At 44.9% G+C, this 20886-nt stretch overlaps 1 protein-coding gene across 1 annotated transcript in view; it reads right to left on the bottom strand.

Moving 5' to 3' along the window:
- LOC124620054 (gamma-aminobutyric acid type B receptor subunit 2) overlaps positions 1–20886 on the bottom strand; it is a 434547-nt gene that overhangs the window by 148559 nt on the left and 265102 nt on the right. The window contains exon 10 of the mRNA XM_047146721.1: positions 12889–13129. Coding sequence (XP_047002677.1) covers positions 12889–13129 — 241 coding nt within the window. The remainder of the gene's footprint in view (positions 1–12888; positions 13130–20886) is intronic.

Here is a 20886-nt window from a genome sequence, read left to right as displayed (position 1 = left end):
ACAATCTACCGAATGAAGAATACGGGTTGAGAATACACCGAAGAAAGACAAAACGTATGAGAAGTAGCAGAAATGAGAAGAGCGAGAAACTTTAACATCGAATTTAATAAAGTTAACGAATCCTGCTACCTAGACAGAAAGATAACGCATGACTTACGGAGAAAGGAAGACATAAAAAAGCAGGCTAGCACAGGCAACAATGTCATTCCTGTCCAAGAGAAGTCTACTAGTATCAAACATAGCCCTTAATTTGAGGAAGAAATTTCTGAGAATGTATGTTTGAAGCAGAGCGTTCTACGGTAGTGAAACATGGAGTGTGGTAAAATCGGAATAGAAGAAAATCAAAGCGTTTGAGACGTGGTGCTGCAGAAGAATGTTGAAAATTGGGTAGACAGATTGAAACCAGGTAGTCACGGGAAGGCAGGATTCGGTTACGATTGTAGACGGGGCCGTAATCAGTTACTACTGTTTGCCTTTTACAGTTACACAAAATTTATTTTAAACCAGTAATTCCAGACTCAGCAATAAATAAAAAATACCACAATTCATTAATGAAGGAATAAACAACAGTGTAAATAATAGTGTTTTCAGTGAGTTACAATTTATCAAATCACCATTAAATACAGATACAACCGATAACGTTTTAAAAGGAAGCCACTGTGATCTGGGCAGAAGGCCTTGCACGCCCGGAAAGGCAATAAATTAAGAATTGCTTAAAACTCGCTACAGCTTACAAATTACAGGAATTGAAATATTAAAGGCAAGTCACTACAATCACAGCAGAAGGCATCTGACGCCAGGAATGGCACTAAAAAAGGTTTTAAGGCTTATTGCTAAAATAAAAATACCAAATTAGAATTTTAAAGCAAATGACCACAATCGTGGCTGAAGGCCAGAAACGGCAATAATATAAAAAAATTTCAAATCAATTGTAAAACAGCAATTACAATAGCAAAAGTTAATTAAAAAAAAGCAACTGATCCAGACGGTGCTCCAGGAATCGACCACTGAGAAAGTCCGGCAACAAACACTTTCGCGGGTAATTAGATAGACAGCCAAGAGTTGCATTCACTTCACAAGATGGTAACTCTGACTAGTGATATCCTAACGAATGACTAATGATAATATTTCTGAAGCTACCTGACGTCCGGTGAACCAAGAACCAAATGCAACGATGGAAAAACAAGGCAAATCTGGAATCGGTGGTCTGCCCTACGTCCCCAGAATACTGTGTTTAGAGCACCCGAAACGAGAAAGGAACCACTACCAGCAGAGTAGAAGAATCACCCCTGTTCTTCGCCTCGGCGACACTACGAGCAGCAAGACGAACCCAAGTCACTGGAGAATCGCGAGATATCGCAATGGTGGAGGTTTCTCTACTTGGATTGAAATGCACTCCCCTTAAAGCTTGCTGGATCCGGTTTACGACGAGGTCGTGCACCCACGTGACCACAGCCCTTCCATCCGGCAGTCCATGTGTGCCGCCAGCAGTCCCAGCGTGTTCTCGCACTGAGCTGACCTGAGTCCCCAACCGAACTGGCCCACTCACACCACCCGGAAAAACAGCGACGTCGCCCCAAAGACAGGGCAACAGTTATCGATAATCGCCGCTGCTGCCACTAGTGGACAGGCAACACTTGCGAAACCGAGTGGCGCCAGTCAACACGAGAAGAAGACAAACAACCACAACCATGCCAACTAAACGATACCGTCTGGCCTCCAACAGAGGGCGGAAACCTACAAACAGCAACAACACGAGCGGCAGCACAACTCACTCATAAGGTAAGGGCTGAGGAGGTTCTCCAGAGAATCGGCGAGGAAAGGAATATATGGGAAAACACTGATGAGAAGAAGGAACAGGATGATAGGACGTCTGTTAAGACATTAGAAAATAACTTCCATGGTACTAGAGGGAGTTGTAGACGGTAAAAACTGTAGAGGAAGACAGAGATTTGCATACAAGCAGAAAATATTTGATGACTTAGGTTGCAAGTGCTACTCAGATGAAGAGGCAGGACAGACAGGAGAGAAATGCATGACAGGCCGCACCAAACCAGTTAGGAGGCTGATGAGTCAAAGAAACTAGCAGGATCTGGGAGCAGATCGCTGTAGTAGTGGTGAAAGGGGGGGGGGGGGGGGCCGCTGCTTCCACCCACGTCCGTTCCTGTGGCAAGCTTCGATGATAACGAAGTCTCTACTATCGGGACGTCACAGAAATTCTGTGCACCACTTCATGCACTCCGAGCAGAACGGGTGCACACCCTTCCCGCGTGCAATCTACGATGGTGTCATGGGATCCGTGGTTACCATCTCCCTGAAGCTGTGTGCGGACGCAGCTGAGCGATAGCCCTCGCTGTAGCTGACAAAATGTGCTGCCCGACTGCAAGCCGCTTGATGACCGGCGCATTCCGCGGCAGAACATCACAGCCAACGCTGGCTGCCTGAATGTCGATGTATTTTGTTGACAATAAATTTTTGCCGTTTTAATAACGGCTTTATGCAACCCGCGGTCCAGGGATAGCGTCTTTGACTAGAAATGAAACTACGCCCTGTGTGCAGAATTGAAACCTAGCCATTGATTAAATCTATGTAAAGAAAAATATAAATGTTCGTTTGTTCAAAATCGTGTATCTCCAAAAGCACTTGACCGACTGCTTTGAAATTTTGAAACAACGTTGAATTATAATACGGGCGTGTATTTAGGTACTTAGGTACCTTCTTAGAATAGTGATACGTTATTAGCACACAGGAAAGTTGTATTTATGACTTATTGGTTTATGATTAGAATACTGCTAAGGAATATGCATTTTCAATAACAATAAACAAGGCTCAAGGTCACAGAGACGCCGGAAGAGCAAATGGACAGAGGAGTGGAAGGAAATGGACATTGAAGATGGAAGGAGGAGATGGACAGAGAGAGGGAATAAGAAGACATGGAGACGAAGGTGGAGGAGAAGAGAGGAGGGATGGACACAGACAGAGGTAGAGAGAATGTGCAGGAGAAGATGGGGAGAGAGGGCGGAGGAGAAGATGGACATAGAGAGGGAGATGAGTTGACGGACAGAGGGAGTGGAATGGAGGACGAGATGGACAGAGAGAGGAGGGAGGGGACAGAAGCAGGGGAGAGAAACAGATTACGACGTGTATACAATTCCCATACGTTTTCTGTTTTCTTTCTTTTCCATTTAAGCACAGAGCCACAGAAAAGAGTGGCCAGGTTGAATTCCGCAAATACACCAAAACTGACGACAAAACGCAGAAAAATCACGAATACTATGTAATAAACTAATATGATCTGCGAATGTTGAAGTAATTTCTGTTCCTTTTGGAAAACGACCGCACACACTTTCCTTTTGTTTCTTGGTAATGTAAGAAGTCACTGTGTGACGATGCACGAAAACGTTTAACTTCCATATTAGACTAATTAGAATCAACTCCTATATTCATGTAGTGATATTTGTCAACGATTTATGCAAATTTTATAGGAGAACATTGGCGCAGAGGTCGACGCCATTGTTCTAAATAATAACGGGCCATAGTCATAATAAATGTCTTAATGTTTGCTAATTTTGACAAAAAATAAATGTAAATAAAGGAGATTTCTCTTGATTAGCTGTTCTTCTTTCGAAACAGTAAAAGTAATCAGTTTTTCCAATATTCAATCGTATTTGTATAACGTGATTTCAAAAGGTTTTTTGATCCCTGCTTAATGGAAGCAGTGAGACTCTCAAAGGTAATTAATAATGCAGCTGCATATCTGGAATACTGTATACTGGTGGTGTCTTTTAACATTAAAACAGCGTGTCGGGGAAACTAACTGTGAGAAGTACCATAACTGAGTCAATGATGTAAATAATTTTCCAGCTGTGAAGCAGGCAGAATAATATTAGATCCAACTTGTCATAACATATAAAAACCAAAATACATAACATACGAAGAACCACCACAAGGTATAGCTAGTGTTCAATAGAAAGGACATGTGGCTTGTAATTGAAAAAGTGAAGTGTTCATCTCTCCATAGGCAAAAAGAGTCCGGATTAGTCCCCCAGCTTGGACCTCCGGGGGCTGGGGGGGGGGGGGGGGGCTGCCAATGGGGATGTGACCACGAGGAAAAGAAGTTATAAACAATAAATAAGTAATATTCTACGAGTTGGAGCATGCAATGTCAGAAGTTTGAACGTGGTAAGGAATCTAGAAAACCTGGCAAAGAAATTCAGTTACTCAGTCTGAACAATGTTAGAGTCAGTGAAGTGGAACAGAAAGAAGAAAAGGATCCCTGGTCTCATGAATATAGGGTCATATTAACCACGGCTGAAAACAGTAAGACTTGTGTAGGATTCGTTATGAGTTGCCGGCCGGCGTGATCGAACGGTTCTAGGCGCTTCAGCCTGGAAACGCGCGACTGCTACGGTCGCAGGTTCGAATCCTGCCTCGGGCATGGATGTGTGCGATGTCCTAAGGTTAGCTAAGTTTAAGTAGTTCTAAGTTCTAGGGGACTGATGACCTCAGATGTTAAGTCCCATAGTGCTCAGAGCCATTTGAACCATATTTTCGTTATGAGTATTAATTACTGCGAGCAGTTCAGAGACAGGGTATTTCTCCTGAGAAATGATACCAAACGAATACCGACAACAATATTTCAGTAATACATGCCGACCTCGAAAGCTGATGATGAAGAGGTAAGGAAAGTATTTGACGATATTCAAAGGGTAATTCAATATGTGAAAGGAAATGAAAATCTAATAACCATAGCAGATTGGAGGAAATAGAAGAAAGAGTTACTGGAGAATATGGGCATGGTAGCAGAAATAGGAGACGAGAAAGCACAATTGAGTTCTACAATAAATTAAAAATAGTAATAGCATATACACTGTTCACGCTTAAGAGTATTGTACGGAACTACCAGTATGGAAAGAAGTGGGACAGTAAAGAACTGACGAATGATGAAACATTTTTGAAGTTCGCTAAAATGACGATATTCCGATAAGGAATAACACAGTAGGCATTTCGGGTGAAGAGGAGTGGACATTTCCAGAAAAAGGTAATCATAGAAAGACAAAGATAAGTAGAAGGAAGGTAACTCCGAAGAAACCCTGGGTATTAGGTGAAACAGTTCAATAGATCGACGAAAGAAGGAAATATAAAAACGTTAACGGAAAGACAAGAAAATAGTAACACAGGATATTCGGAAATTCCCGTTACAAACTTCTAGGATTTGTAGGGGGACGTTAGTACACAATATTTTGAATAGGAACCTATGTTCGGGAGCGTACTTTTCGCGTCCTACAGTCGTCTGAAAACATGTCTGCTAAGTAGGTATGCAACCAAGTCGTCATGTTGGGGGAGGGGGGGGGGGGGCGTTTACGTCGGATCGGCTAATGGCATTTGATGGGCAGCCTAGTTCTCTGACCTAGTTCGAACAGCATTCACGCATCTGTGAGAGTTAAAGCAACGTACTTGAGTACACGTTTGCAGAATACACGGACATGGTCCTTCTTTATGGAGAAGCTTACTGTAATGGAAGAGCTGCTCGTCGTCTTTATCAAGATCGTTATCCACAACGTCCGACTCTATCGCATACCCTTTTCGCCAACTTCATCGTCAGCGTCAACATTGAAGAGATATCACGTGACCGTCTGACGTAGTGCACGTCATCCTGTCATATGAAGACATAACATTTCAGGTCATGACGCAGAGCCATGGTCTGTTATGAACTGCAACGTTATAATAATTAAGGAGGACGAGCTTCCAATCTAGAGTGGCCAACTTTGAATGGGATGGGTGTGGTATTGTTGCACTGCAAGATCAGCGAGCCGAAGTGGAACCTCCACCTGGTTGTCCACGTCTTCCTTGCAAGTGTGACGAGCTGCAACATCCACACCACATGCTGCATTTCCGCATGCTGGATAAACTTTGCACATCACAAGATCATTTTAAAGCTAATAATCAAGCCATGTCGGCAACCGCACGGATATTCGTGCACGTTAAAACGCTGCTTCCAGGACGGGGAGGTGCTCCGGCTGCGGATCGAATCCGCCAGGCGGATTAACGACGAGGGTCGGTTTTTAGGCCCTCTGGATGTGATTTTTAGGCTGTTCTCTACATCTCACTAGCTGAATACCGAACCACTACTCAAGTTCCACCTCAATTACGCGATTAGCAAATATTTAGAAAAACTTTCCCCGCACTGTCAAAGGAATAACGCTACATTTAGACAGTTGAAATAGGGGGCGAGGTAATGGGGTGGTGACCGGAAGGGCATCTTATGACCCATTAAATAAACCACGTCAAATCCGTCTATAACCATGCTGATCTTGCTCCGGTGTGAGACCGGGGCACAAGATAAATGAAGAAGAACCAGGTCATATTGGCAGCAATTCTTTGGGAACAATCACGATGCGCATAAAATAAGCAATGTAACACATCTTTTATGAAAGCAGATTGGTTGTATTCGGAATTCTTATACACCATATTATTCCCCACTATTTTAAGCATAAAAATCTATTTTTCAACATAATGTCCTTTCCATGGGATGGCCTTACGCCACCTTACTGGAATGGCCTGTATGCTTGCATGGTATCACTCTACAGGGCAATTTCGGAGACATCTTGCTACATCAACAACGTTCCCATCTTCCACATACTGCTTCCAGCAGAGTGCATCCTTCATCAGGCCAACTAAATGGAAGTCGGAAGGTGCGAGATTCGAGCTGTAGGGCGGATGAGGAAGAACAGTCCAACGAAGTTTGAGAGTTCACCTCGTGTGAGCAGAATTGTGTGAGTCCTTACGTTGTCATGGAGAAGGAGAAGTACATTTGCATTTTTGTGGTGATGGACACGCTGAAGCCGTTTCTTCATTTTCCTGAGGACAGAACTGTGCACTTCAGAGTTGATCATTGCACTATGAGGGAGGACACCTAATAGAATAACCCCTCCTAGAACATCATCGATGGGTGAGGGTGTGGCTTTCAATTTTTCCTTAGGAGGACAGGAAGTGTGGTGCCACTCCATGGATGGCCGTTTTGTTTCCAGTTGGAAGAGATGAACCCACACTTTCATCACCTGCGACGATGTACGACAAAACTTGTCACTAGCGGCGCCGTAATGCACAAGTTTCTTTTATGATTTTCTGTTATGCACGCATTTGACTACTCCAACTGGTGGAGGAGTGTGTCAGCATTACCAACAGAGACGACCAGTTGAGCAGTGAGTTGTTTCATTACGATCCGTCGATCACCTCGAATGAGAGCGTCCGCACGTTCCAGCATTTCTGGAAACACAGTTCTGTATAGCAAACTGACACGCAAGAGATCAGACGGTTTGCAGTACCTTGTTGCGATGATAACAGATGCCTCGCCCTATGAGTCACTGTGATATTCTCCATTGCCACATGTCGGTAGACATTCTGCAAGTGGCCAAGAATATCTGTGTTGCTCTGGTTTTCTTTCAAAAGACACTCAATGACAGCTCCCCACTTAGAGCACACCTCATTTACAGACACCATTCTGAAGGTTAAGTACAGAACCACCCCCTATCGGAGCTTCATGAAACTATTGAGCCGTGCGGGGTTCGTTTTCCTGCCATCATTATTTTACACCCTGTTTTTAACGTACTCCCACCTTACTACGTTAATTTAAATTACTACTGTCACTGAGTTGCTGCTTTGCCTGACCGTGAGCGGCTTTAACAGTGCGCATCGATATATCCCCTCTCGTAGTATCTTTGCTCGACTGCTATTACTTTCGCCGGCCAGTGTGGCCGAGCGGTTCTAGTCCCATAGTGCTCAGAGCCATTTGAACCATTGTTTTGCTATTACTTCCCGGTCGTTTTCGGTCGTAAGTGAGTTCGGGTCGCGAGTTCGGGCTGCCAGGCAGTTGGAACGCGTCTGGAGTGTAGTCCGGACATGCCAGTCGGGGAGTTGCAATGCGGCACTAGTGTAGTCGGGTTGAGCAGCAGTGAGGTCTCCGTCGAAATGGCTCGCCCGACCACTGCCGCCACGCATCACTTGAGCCGGGCCACGGTCTTGGTGGATCGTCGGTCGGTCGTCCTACTGGACGACGCGTCTTGATTCGACGATCGTTCATGAGTCGGCTGTGTGTGTGTGCATCGACCCCCGATATGTCTTCGTACGTGCTTAGTCACTGTTGGGTATCGTTCAGGTCTTTTTGCGAGTGTTTTTCAGGTTGTGTGTGTGTAATTGATGTTATCTGAGCTGACGACTATTTTAGAAGTTGTCGGCATTCTGAGAGGAGGCGGTCGGTTGCTGCGGACCAGGGAAGTTATCTCCGCGCGCTGCAGGCGGCTGGGTCCACTGGCGGTCCCTGCACAGTGTCGGACCGTGTGTGGAGCTGTACGATCGCTACGAGCTTCGTGGTTCACCGACCCAGGACGTCAAAGTTGAGTAGTGGTTTCAACCACCCAATCCACGCCCGTTCATATTGTGTGGTTCGTTTCGGTGGGTGGCTGTTGGGAAGGTTTTCCTGTGAGCAACACCGAGTGTTTCTATTGCTGAAATTTAGCCGGCATGCGGTGCAATTAATTATATTGGTTGACTAAAATCAAGTGCACCAGCGGAGTTTTCTGCCGTGTGGCCGTTAGTCTTCCGGTTATCTGCCCTGGCCACTAACGTAATATCAGGCAGCGTCCTTTCCTCACCTGTTGTCGCTGTCCAACATGGTGTGTAGTTTTGACAGCTTAATACCCATTTCATTGTGGATAATCACGTTCGCGACTTTTGGTGTTTGAGTTCTCAGGTATCGATTGGTGGCAAGCACGTCGTTTTGTCGGTCGGCCCGTGGCTGTCCCCTGGTTGGGTTGCAACGGATCAAGTGTAGTTGGTCTCGCCACCTGTCTCACCTAAGTGAACGAGGGCAGACCGACCTCCCTGGTGGCTTCTGAGTGCCGTTTCCTTTATTGTCCTTCTCACCGGTGTTTAATTGTCTGTTTGTAAGTGTTGTGTACATAGTTCCGCGAAGTCAGCGCGTACAAAACTTTCCCACTAGAGCGAGCCCTGCTAAACACAACAGCGCAGGCGCAGCGCTCGTCCGTCTCCGCACTACGAGATGGCGCTGTCTTAGAGACGGACCAAATTCTGCTTCCGCCGATCCGCGTATTAATATGTAACGCAGCCAATGAGATTGCTGCTAACGTAGAACCTTTTCTCCTCACGGATCACACTCGCGCAATGATACCTGAACGCTCGAGGTATTATAACGTGTGTACAGACCTCCGATTAGTCAGTCTGCATTAGTCTGTAGTCAAGCTTCAGTCTGCACCTAATAAGATTATCATATTCCTGTACATAGCCATGAAGAGAAATGTATAGACACTTTGTGAAGTATCAGAGATATGTGAGAATAAGATTAACGTGCCAAGACCAAAGCAACTTCAGATTGTCAATTGTAAACAGCATCTAGAATCAAGTTAAGTAAGGTTTATGATTTTTATTATTTTAGTAAATGTGTGTGAAAATTAATCAAGTTCTGTTTAATGTTGGTCACTGTCAATCTGCTACTCTAAGCGTGCAAGTGGCATTTCTATCGTCTGACCTAACGGCAGAAGATAAACACGCCACGATAAGACCACGAGACATATTGCTGACACTCGTCTACTTCGTTAGAGCGACAAGTCAAATAATCTGATGGTGTGTGTGTACCGAAGGTCTTACAGTACGCACACCACACATGCGTTGTCAACTTTTTTTCCGTCAAGCCTGACATTAAAAAGTTGGTAAAAAATAAGAAACAACTCCATACCTCCCATTACATGTAAATAATTTAATCATTTTAGAACGGATATTGTTGTAGAAGTCAGTCGGATATAATGTACCAATTTTCGTATGATTTTCATTAAATGATTACAACAGAAGAATGAACACAAAAACAGATTTTGTTTATTTTAGTGCACTATAAAAAAATTTGAATACAAACACAATGTCCACTCGTCATTGATCCTTGCTTCAAAAATAGCCGACAATGTCTCTGTCACGAAAACGATTGAGAACTGATGCTGCAGGATCCACAAATAAATTCGTCCTGTGCAAGCAGTCTTTGAAACGACATCACAATGCTCTCAAAATGGTCACAGCCCACAGTAGAGGGATAAAGCGAATGAACAATGAAACTGTCGAACAGATCAACGATTTAAGCTCATCCAACGGCGGGACAGTAATCTATCATAGCCAGTGATTTAAAAAATGGTTGTCTTTCCTGGATTTTATGTATTTTTGAATTTTGGAGAATCAATTGTGGGCCATCAGCCACTTAAATCCTTATTCTAGTAAAAATTTCGGTCTTCTGCCTTTGAAATGTTATGATAATTTATTTCAAAATCTTGGAAATTTTATTGTGGGCGTTCAGCCGTTTGTATTGCCTCTTGTTTATGTTTGTTAATTCACCCTTGCCGTGAGGCTCTCAGCCTCGCTGTGTATATATGTATGTTCATTATTTTATTTGCAGCTTTAACTGCATGTTGTTACCACTTGAGATTTATGTTGTTGCTTTAAGATTCCTTGTTTGGACGCCTTCAGCCGTGAAGTAATTGCCTTTTGAAACTCATAGTTCTAAAGGTTCGCTATGTGCCGTTTTGATTTAAAGGTGTTATTAAATTACAATAAATTACAATTTTATGTGAACCTGACCGACACTTTGTTTGGACCTTTCCACAACCCTAATCACCTGTTGTGCCCAGCGGGTTTAGCGGGCGTTTCAACTATAAGGCCTGAAGTGGAAACATGCCAGGCCGTCCCTCAACCGAAACAGGTCTAGAAAATATTTGTTTCTTTACTTATTTAGCGCCCCTCGCACCTTTATGGACACGGAAGAATGAAGCAAATAAAAAACTGTGTAACGTAGACTGAGAAGTTATCTGTGCGTAGATTACGAAATAACAGCGAGCATTTTGACGCTGTTACACACTCTCTTGCTACTGGAATAAGCTCTTGCCATTGCTGGCTCGACAGTTGTGGCATGGTTTATTTAGGCGACATATGTAAGCAGGCTGTTTAGGGTCTTTTATTGGTAACGCCACCGCCACGTAGCACTCTGTATGAAAATAACTGGCTGTGCTGTGTGCAGTCTGTGGCTGGGTGGCATTGTTGGAATTTGCTATTGTAGTGTTGGGCAGTTGGCTGTGGAAATCCACTACTTCCGTGTGCATTTTATTTTACTGCTAGACTCTGAGAAAAACACTGCAACTTTACTATGATGAACGATCAGGACTGTCTTTATGGACAGTGAGAAAACTTTAGCTTTTGACCAACATTGTATCAATAAGTGTGTGCATTCGATTTCTTTGTTATTGTAATTGCGAGAAAAATTTTAACAAATATGTATTGGCCAGTGCCCAAAACAATTTGTAAAATTTTGTGTGGAGAGCATGGGTGCTATGTAAGTAGGCTGTTTCGGTTCTTATATTGGTAACGCCAACGCCACGTAGGGCTCTTTATGAAAATCACTGACTGTGCTGCGTGCAGTCTGTGGCTGGGTGGCATTGTTGGAATTTGCTATTGTAGAATTGGGCAGTTGGCTGTTAACAGCGCATAGCGTTGCGCAGTTGGAGGTGAGCCGCCAGCAGTGGTGGATGTGGGGAGTGAGATGGCGGAGTTTTGGACAGAGACAGTAAATTTGTAATATTGGATATCATGGACTGATATATACAGGGTGTTACAAAAAGGTACGGCCAAACTTTCAGGAAACATACCTCACACACAAAGAAAGAAAATATGTTATGTGGACATGTGTCCGGAAACGCTTACTTTCCATCTTAGAGCTCATTTCATTACTTCTGTTCAAATCACATTAATCATGGAATGGAAACACACAGCAACAGAACGTACCAGCGTGACTTCAAACACTTTGTTACAGGAAATGTTCAAAATGTCCTCCGTTAGCGAGGATACATGCATCCACCCTCCGTCGCATGGAATCCCCGATGCGCTGATGCAGCCCTGGAGAATGGCGTATTGTATCACAGCCGTCCACAATACGAGCACAAAGAGTCTCTACATTTGATACCGGGGTTGCGCAGACAAGAGCTTTCAAATGCCCCTATAAACGAAAGTCAAGAGGGTTGAGGTCAGGAGAGCGTGGAGGCCATGGAATTGGTCCGCCTCTACTAATCCATCGGTCACCGAATCTGTTGTTGAGAAGCGTACGAGCACTTCGACTGAAATGTGCAGGAGCTCCATCGTGCATGAACCACATGTTGTGTCGTACTTGTAATGGCACATGTTCCAGCAGCACAGGTAGAGTATCCCGTATGAAATCATGGCGGTGAATCGAGGAAGCACAGTACATACTGACGAAACTAAAATGAGCTCTAACATAGAAATTAAGCGTTTCCGGACACATGTCCACATAACATCTTTTCTTTATATGTGTGTGAGGAATGTTTTCTGAAAGTTTGGCCCTACGTTTTTGTAACACCTTGTATATATATATTATGACTTTTGAACACTATTAAGGTAAATACATTGTTTGTTCTCTATCAAAATCTTTCTTTTGCTAACTATGCCTGTCAGTAGTTAGTGCCTTCAGTAGTTTGAATCTTTTATTTACCTGGCAGTAGTGGCGCTTGCTGCATTGCAGTAGTTCGAGCTATGAAGATTTTTGTGAGGTAAGTGATTTGTGAAACGTATAGGTTAATTTAGTCAGGGCCATTCTCTTGTAGGGATTATTGAAAGTCAGATTGCGTTGCGTTAAAAAATATTGTGTGTCAGTTTAAGCACAGTCATGTATAATTTTTCTAAGGGGACGTTTGAGCTGTTACACAGTGTCTGGCTACTAGAGTAAACTCTTGCCATTGCTGGCTCGACAGTTGTGGCACGGTTTATTTAGGCGACAGCACTACTGGTGGAGACTGCGGCAGAGCTACGGCAGGCGGGGCGTACTTGAGTTTGCGGAAGTGCAGGTTGAAGGCGAGGAAGGCGACGGCGAGCGAGATGCCGACGACGGCGAGGCAGGCGACGCTGAGGAAGGCGGCCGGCTCGATGGTGACGACGCGCAGCCGGAACTCGCGCCGCGCCACCGGCACCTGGCCGCCCTGCCACGCCAGCGCGCCGCACCCGGGGCAGCCGAAGTCGAGCGCGCCCGTCGCGGGGTCGAACAGCGCCACCGTCACCACCTCGCCACCTGCCGCAGGAGAGCGCCTCGGAACACTCGCTGCCAGTGCCAGCCCAGAGGCCGTGCGGCGTAACACGTAATACAGGGTGAACAAGTGTTGTCACTCCTGAACGAGATTCACTCTGCAGAGGAGTGTGCGCTGATGTGAAACTTCCTGGCAGATTAAAACTGTTTGCCTTTCGCGGGCAAGTGCTCCATCGACTGAGCTACCCAAGCACGACTCACGCCCCGTCCTCACAGCTTTACTTCTGCCACTACCTCGTCTCCTACCTTCCAGACTCTACTTGTTTTAATCTGCCAGGAAGTTTCACATCAGCGCACACTCCGCTGCAGAGTGAAAATTTCATTCTGGAAACATCCCCTGGGCCGTGGCTAAGCCATGTCTCAGCAATATCCTTTCTTTCAGGAAGGCAAAGGTCCCGAGTTCGAGTCTCGGTCCGGCACACAGTTTTAATCTGCCAGAAAGTTTGCAAGTGTTGTCACTGCTCAGGGATGATGGACATGGGATAAACGTATCGATTTGAGATGAGGGATCATGAGCCGGAAACGACCAGGTCCTAAGTTACAAGTGAAAATCATTTTGGTACTTGTAGTATGTATTGCGGGCAACCGTCAGGGAGACCGTACGGGTGAAAATAACGCAGAAATGTCTAGTACACCTGCGCTCTAAACTGCATACCTTAATAGCTTTAGGCTGTTGTTCATCTGCGACACTGTGAAACACATTTCTTCTACTGTAAGCCCTTTGTGAGCCGGGCGTGGCTTGTGTTCGTGCCACCTCTTAATTAACACTTTGTTTTTAGCGTACTGCCGCCTCGTTTTATTAATTTTCTATTACTGGTGTCACTGAGTTGCTGCCTTGCCGGCACGTGAGCGGCAGCAGCAGCGCTTATTGATATTGAATAATCCATTACTAGTGTAGCGCTTGACACAGTCACATCGATCAAATATTTGGGCGTAACATTGCAGAGAGATATGAAGTGGGACAAGCATGTAATGGCAGTTGTGGGGAAGGAGATTCTGGATAGTCATAACTAATACATGTTGAAGTTAGCATTGATCAATAGCCTCAAGACTAATCAGGGAGTCCCTGGCAATTAAGAACACCTCACTGACGCTAGAATTAAAGTGACTGAGAGGTCACTAATTCTGCAGTGAATACACTGCATCCGTTCGGCAGGGACCATAGTTCACTGCACCTTGCATGTGTGTTGACAACATTGGTTCATCTGTTGACCATGGAGTCATTGGTGTAAACCATTTCCAAATCCAGTAAAGCATCAAGGATAGCCACGAACAGGCATTGGTAGAAGTTTGGGAAGATGTGGTTCATCTGTGAAGGAGACCGCTTACAAAACACTAATACGACCTATTCTTGAGTACTGCTCGAGCGTTTGGTATCCCTATCAGGTCAGATTGAGGGAAGACATAGAAGAAATTCAGAGGCGGGCTGCTAGATTTGTTACTGGTAGGTTTGATCATCACGCGAGTGTTACGGAAATGCTTCAGGAACTCGGGTGGGAGTCTCTGGAGGAATGGAGGCGCTCTTTTCGTGAATCGTTACTGAGCAAATTTAGAGAACCAGCATTTGAGGCTGACTGCAGTACAGTTTTACTGCCGCCAACTTACATTTCGCGGAAACAGCACAAATATAAGATAAGACAGATTAGGGCTCGTACAGAGGCATATAGGCAGTCATTTCCCTCGTCCTGTTTGGGAGTGGAACAGGGAGAGAAGATGCTAGTTGCGGTACGAGGTACCCTCCGCCACGCACCGTATCGTGGATTGCGGAGTATGTATGTAGATGTAGGCCCCGCCGTATTATCTTTGCTGGAGTTCTATTACTTCCTGGTCGTCGTGTGTCGTCCAACGAGTTGGAACGCACCAGCAGTCCATTTCGGACCGGGCAATGAAGTTAGTCGGAACGCGCCACCAGTGGAGTTCGAACCTGGCAGTCGGACAGTTCGGACTCGGCAGAAGTTCGGTCGGGTTGGAGCGGCAGTGAGGTTCGGATATCCATGACTCGCCCGACCGTTGCCGGCAAACACGGCTCTGGACGGTCTTGATTGACCGTCGGTTGGTTGTCTTACTGGACGACGTGTATTTGCTCGCCGATCGCTTACGGGTTGGCAGTGTGTGTCTCAACTCGTGGTTCGTCCTGGTGGTTGCACACTCACTAGTTTTAGCATTGGTCGCGTTCTTCGTCCAAGTGTTTGTCAAATTTTGTGTAGCCTCTGATATTCACTGCCCAGTTATTTTAGTGCTGGCTCCGTGCTGATGTGTAGCAGTTGGTCGGTTGGCGCAGTCGCGTTGTAGCACTAGTGGGGCATGCAGCGCAAGGGAGCCGCGGACAGCCACCACTCGCCGATGATTTTCGACACACTTGATTTGAGTGGGGACGACTTTGGTTGATCGTCGGTCGGTCGTCTTGTCGGACATATTTGGCCGGCAAACGCTTATGGGTGGCTGTGTCTGCCAACTCATGATTTCTTCCTTTTTTGCTCAGTCACTGCCGTCAGCATTGACTAGTTTTTCGTGAAGGTGTTCGTGAAACTGTGTGTAGTTTATCTGGTTTGACTGACAAGTTATTTAAGGTTGTCGGCGTACTGGCTCTGAATTGGTCGGTTGGGGTGGAATAGGGAGGAAGGACAGGATAACCATCACTCGCCCGACGACTGCCGACACAAACGCTTGAGTGGCAACGACCTTGCTTGGCCGTTTGGTCAGTCATCTGATTAGACCACGCGCATTTGGGTCGTCCACCGCTTATGGGTTGTCTGTGATCCGTTCTGGTTGTAGTTGCAATCTCCGCTGTTAGCATCGCTTGAGTTTTGGTGCAAGTGTGGAGCGGAACTGATCTTGATCATTGGTCTGTTGACTGTCTGTCGGTTGAGTTCCCAGCGGATTGAAACTGTTTGGGCCGACTGCCTGTCTCACCTAAGCGAGCGTTAGTGCTCGAATTCCAGTCCGACCCTCAAACATCTGAGCGCCCTTGGGCGTACTTCCCCTTTTTTTAAATTTCTTCTTGTTGTTTGTACTTGTATGGCTTCTAGCCGATTTTTTTAATTAGCATTGTTTTGCTCTTAGGGCCTTCAGCCTAGTTTAAAGAACTGTATCACGTAAGACGCTGGCTTTTTAAAGGTTTTAATGTTGTTGAATTTTAAGTGCTGGCTTGTTGGCTTTCAACCGATTTTGAGTTTCACTTGTCTCTAAGGCCTTCAACCTAACTTAGAGAACAGTTTCACGTAAGGCCTTGGTATTTTAAAAAATCAGTTTAAGTGTTAGGCCTTCAGCCGATTTGAATTTAACTTGTTACTTCAGCCTAACTAAAGAACTCTTTTAAGATGAGGCTTGCCTTTTAAATTTCTGATTATGTTTCCGTTTTTAGTTATTGCCCTTCAGACGTTTTTAAATCAAGGTGGCTTTCAGCCGGTAATTATGTCCCAAAGTTTAAAGCTGTGTGTTTTAAAAAATTGTTTTGGGATCTTGTAATGTTTGATGAAATAATAAAATTGTATGTTCGAGTGTAACTGACAGCCCATTATTTTGGCCCCTTTCCACAACTTATACTATCTGTCCTGTCCTGCGGGTTAAGCGGGCCCGCATCTCGTGGTCGTGCGGTAGCGTTCTCGCATTCCACGCCCGGGTTCCCGGGTTCGATTCCCGGCGGAGTCAGGGATTTTCTCTGCCTCGTGATGGCTGGGTGTTGTGTGACGTCCTTAGGTTAGTTAGGTTTAAGTAGTTCTAAGTTCTAGGGGACTGATGGCCATAGATGTTAAGTCCCATAGTGCTCAGAGCCATTTGGTTAAGCGGGGTGTCTCACTTTGCTTTAAATATAGGGTGTCTCAAAAGAAAACAGGGGTTGGAGTATATCGGTAAAATTTTTATTTATTATTGAAATACAGTTTACGAACCTACTTCTTAAAATAGTGTCATTTGACCCCTTAAGGCCTCATCAAATTTCTAGATTAAACATAAAAATCCAAAATCATGTTGCTTTAGAGGTAGTTTTTTTTTTCAGGCAATTTTCAGCAGTCGATATATGTTTCAAAAAACTCATGATACTGAATTGCATCAACTGAATTTTATTAGTACTAATGGTTTCAGCCGTAAGCTGTCATCTGGTATGAAAATCAGTTAAAACATTTCATTTGTCATAAGAACTGAAACACAAAGCATTGGCATTGAATATTTTAATCCAAATGAAACTTGTAACATGGAACTCTTTCATAGCATTTACAAGTGCCGCAGTCGTCCTATTCATACGAGATATGTTGTTGTCATCTCATATGACTAAGACAATTGCTGCACTTCTAAATTCTACGAATGAGTTTCTTATTACACGTTTCATGTGAAATAAAATATTCAATGCTTTCTGTTTCAATATTAATGACAAATGAAATATTTTAAGTAATATTTTCGTACCAGGTGATGGTTTACGCCCAAAACTGATAGTACTAATAAAAGCTAGTTAATGCCGTTCAGTGTCATGAGATTTTTGTGAGCTTTAGATGTACTCGAAATACTCAGGAGAATGCAGCGCTTGTCAGAAGTTCTGGTAGCTCCATGAAGAATCAGCATCTACCGGCAACGGCATTCAAAAACAGTTAACCAGTTACTAGCGCAGCGTTGATAAGATGCGGATTCGCGACACTCGGCATTAGGGGGTTAAAAGAAATTCAGCACACCTACGACACTCATTTAGACGATGAAGAAGTAGCATAGCCGCCACTTTGACTACAAATATCTTTCTCAATTGCTACAGAGAAGTCGGGTTATCAACATACACTTTAGATTTGACTTATCCCCATAAGAAAAAATCCATGGGGCCCAAATGTCGACTGCGTTGGGACCAGTTTATGTCACCCCTGCTGTAAATCAATTTGCCAGGGAAAATTTCATGAGTGTGTGTGCTGTACCCTCGTCGTGCTCAAACCACGTTCTTTGGTTATAACCAGGACAGTTTTGCAGTTCAGGCACGAAAAAATTCCTTGATACCGTCAAATAATGGTCCAAATTCACTGTAACTGCACGACCGCTCTCCTCCTTGAAAAACTACGGACCAATTATTCCTCGAACTGACATAACAACCCATAGAGTAACTTTTGGCGAAAGTTTCTCTTGATTCTTTATAGATGTCGTTGCACTCCAGTAGCGTTAATTTTACCTATTGAGCTGACCACACAGGCGAAAATGAGAAAACAAGATGCTGTTAAAGAACTGCAGCCTATGTCCGGCATCTTGAGAATTTAATTCTTGCACCAACTGGATTTTGTAATGGTGCAGTTTAAGTTTTTTCCGTGGAATTCGGTGCAGTAATGATCTACGCACATTTAAAATACTTGCACTCTTACAAAAGGAGAAGTTAGGATAACCACGAACAAGCCGATTTACACTCTCCACGGATTCGCCAGTTCTCGATGGCCTTGACCGCGCAGATTTCGGTTTGGCCAGTGTAGAACCGGTCTACTCAAACGTTTTGATTCATTTCCGGATAAGAGGAACACTTGAAGCATCATTTACATTACGCAATCCACGATCACTGCAAAACTTCCTCCGTCGCACAGTCGCCGAATCACCGTTTTTGTACACTACTGGCCATTAAAATTGCTACACTACGAAGATGACGTGCTACAGACGCGAAATTTAACCGACAGGAAGAAGATGCTGTGATATGCAAAATGATTAGCTTTTCAGAGCAGTCACACAAGGTTGGCGCCGGCGGCGACACCTACAACGTGCTGACATGAGGAAAGTTTCCAACCGATTTCTCATTCACAAACAGCGGTTGACCGGTGTTGCCTGGTGAAACATTGTTGTGATGCCTCATGTAAGGAGGAGAAATGAGTACCATCAAGTTTCCGACTTTGATAACGGACGGATTGTAGCCTATTGCGATTGCTGTTTACCGTATCACGACACTGCTGCTCGCGTTGGTCGAGATCCAATGACTTTTAGCAGAATATGGAATGGGTGGGTTCAAGAGGGTAATACGGAACGCCGTGATGGATCCCAACGGCCTCGTATCACAAGCACTCGAGATGACAGGCATCTTATCCCCATGGCTGTAACGGATCGTGCAGCCACGTCCCGATCCCTGAGTCAACAGATGGGGACGTTTGCAAGACAACAACCATCTGCACGAACTGTTCGACGACGTTTGCAGCAGCGTGGACTATCAGCTCGGAGACCATTGCTGCGGTTACCCTTGACGCTGCATCACAGACAGGAGCGCTTGCGATGGTGTACTCAACGACGAACCTGGGTGCACGAATGGCAAAACGTCATTTTGTCGGATGAATCCAGGTTCTGTTTACAGCATCATGATGGTCGCATCCGTGTTTGGCGACATCGCGGTGAACGCACATTGGAAGCGTGTATTCGTCATCTCCATACTGGCGTATCACCCGGCGTGATGGTATGGGGTGCCATTGGTTACACGTCTCGGTAACCTGTTGTTCGCATTTACGGCACTTTGAACAGTAGACGTTACATTTCCGATGAGTTACGACCCGTGGCTGTACCCTTCACTCGATCCCTGCGAAACCCTACATTTCAGCAGGATAATGCACGACCGCATGTTGCAGGTCCTGTACAGGCCTTTCTGGATACAGAAAATGTTCGACTGCTGCCCTGGCCAGCACTTTCTCCAGATCTCTCACCAATTGAAAACTTATGGTCAATGGTGGCCGAGCAACTGGCTCGTCACAATATGGCAGTCACTACTCTTGATGAACTGTGGTATCGTGTTGAAGCTGCACGGGTAGCTGTACCTGCACACGCCATTCATGCTCTGTTTGACTCAATGCCCAGGCATATCAAGGCCGTTATTACGGCGAGAGGTGGTTGTTCTGGGTACTGATTTCTCAGGATCTGTGCACCCAAACTGCGTGAAAATTTAATCAATGTCAGTTCTAGTATAATATATTTGTCCAATGAATATCCGTTTATCATCTGCATTTCCTCTTGGTGTAGGAATTTTAATGGCCAGTGGTGTAAAATTCTTGCATAAAGAACGAGCGGTACGCTCCCGAGAAGTGCTTCATATCGACCGAATTCCTAAAGACCAAACAAGCAATGAACATAACTCCCCCTCCTCTCCCTCCCACTCTCCTCAGATTTGCTGTGCATGTGCAGAGAGCTCTTCAAATATAAACTTGATTCTAAGACACCCTATGGTAATAGACGAAGTAGTATGGACCACAGAAACAAAATGTCAAGTAAACAAGACTTCTAAAGCGCATACTTTAAGTGCTGTGGGACCCTCTTTCAATAAAAGAGATGTGTTTCAGCCTGTCTTGTCCGAAGACAGACGTCCCACGTCAAAGTTGGTACCTCATGATGGAACCACATTTAAGGAGAGTCGCTCCTCAGGCAGCAACGACTGAGAGACATCGGCGTTGACATGCCTTCAAGAAATTTCATATGCAGCCACAGCCGGAAGTTTACTTACATGACAGCACAGTCCCGCTCACCCATTCACTGATCATCGCCTACGAGGATACCACCGTCCTACTTCACATCCAGCAACGCGAGTCGCATTAGAATCGAAAAGTGTATATCGACGGTTATAGTCAACTGAACACTGAGATGAGACTATCATTCAGTATTATACCAAGTGTTTAGTGACAGTGTTTAGAGACAGTAACAAATACACATGTCGTTCCAGTGGACATCGATTCTTTGCAAGTTCAGTATTTCAGATTGTTCATGTTTTAAGAAAGTGATTCAATATTTTGTGCGGGTTGTGGTATCCATTCGACCGC

Source organism: Schistocerca americana, chromosome 6 (assembly GCF_021461395.2).
Source record: "Schistocerca americana isolate TAMUIC-IGC-003095 chromosome 6, iqSchAmer2.1, whole genome shotgun sequence".
In the NCBI taxonomy this organism is placed as follows: domain Eukaryota; kingdom Metazoa; phylum Arthropoda; class Insecta; order Orthoptera; family Acrididae; genus Schistocerca; species Schistocerca americana.
This window is presented reverse-complemented; position numbering and strand designations above follow the sequence as displayed.